The following is a 1,135-nucleotide window of genomic DNA, read 5'->3' on the forward strand; positions in this document are numbered from 1 at the left end:
AACTTTAACCTTATTCCAGGTTTGTAAATGTATTTCATATGACTTGCCTCAATAAATAAAATCTGAATATGAATCTGATTATGATGGTAATTATGTTATTATGATTCTTATAATGGTAAGGATGATGGTGGTGATAATGATGATTACGATAATGATCATGATAATTATGATGTACATAAAACTACAGTATATATTTTAAATGGAATGCAGACAAACTCTTCTATCTACCTTATTTTGAGCACAGACAAAAGTACCATCAAACTCGCTCATCTTATCACTGTTAAAATCCTCAATGTTTAGTTTTGCTGTGTACATGCCACCTGATGATACAGTTATCTGCAAAAAAAAAAATTATTAATAATTATAATAGTAATTATGAGAATGCTACATACAGTTACCAATTGTCTTGCATTTCAAAGCTCTTAATTCATTATGAAACAAGCATTTTGCAAAACCTATGCTTGATCATCAATTTATCATGAATTCCTCAAAATACATTTAGAACTAGTTAGTTAAAATATACCTTCTATGGATAATACACTAAATGGTCTAATTTTAAACATTATCGTGCAAGAAAGTCTCCCGCTTGTTTTTATAAAAATCCTATACACATTACAAACTCGGGTCTTCTCTCGATTTGCACTGCCTTTCAAAATAATACAACTCAAACATATTTTCATCAGTCTTGCATTCAAATAAGTCTTTCTTTTTTTTTTTTTAAGAATTTTGTTGGTTAATATACTTGGTGTTTTTACACAGAATCCAAACCAAACCAAAAACACCAACAAAATTATGAAGAACATTGTCAAATACAATAGTCTCCCTGGAGCTGCACTTTTCTAGATAGGTTGATAACACACAAGTCATGGCTTACCACTCTGCCTTCACTAGATCTAAGTAGAGGAATTAATTCAGTTGTTAGGATGTAAGTTCCAAGAGTGTTGGTTGCAAAATTCTCTTCAAGTCCATCTTCTTGTTTTTCTCTTGTTTTGATCGTACAACCTGCATTATTAACCTATCATTAAATATAAAAACAAATGTAAACGACATGTACATTTGTTTCTTCGCTTCTTAACCACATCCCTTCTTTGTAAAAACTCTTACCCTAACCCTAACCCCCCCCCCCCCCCCCTGT

The 1,135-nt window shown here is 31.5% G+C and overlaps 1 protein-coding gene across 1 annotated transcript in view; it reads right to left on the reverse strand.

Moving 5' to 3' along the window:
- Positions 1 to 1,135, reverse strand: part of LOC117121563 (dehydrogenase/reductase SDR family member 12-like) — a 15,950-nt gene that overhangs the window by 12,788 nt on the left and 2,027 nt on the right. The window contains exons 5-6 of the mRNA XM_033266800.1: positions 875 to 1,015; positions 229 to 336 (exon numbers count right to left, since the gene is read on the reverse strand). Of these exons, the coding sequence (XP_033122691.1) occupies positions 229 to 336; positions 875 to 1,015 (249 nt within the window). The remainder of the gene's footprint in view (positions 1 to 228; positions 337 to 874; positions 1,016 to 1,135) is intronic.

Source organism: Anneissia japonica, unplaced genomic scaffold (assembly GCF_011630105.1).
Source record: "Anneissia japonica isolate Jap-2015-1 unplaced genomic scaffold, ASM1163010v1 scaffold3217_len398964_cov164, whole genome shotgun sequence".
Lineage (NCBI taxonomy): Eukaryota > Metazoa > Echinodermata > Crinoidea > Comatulida > Comatulidae > Anneissia > Anneissia japonica.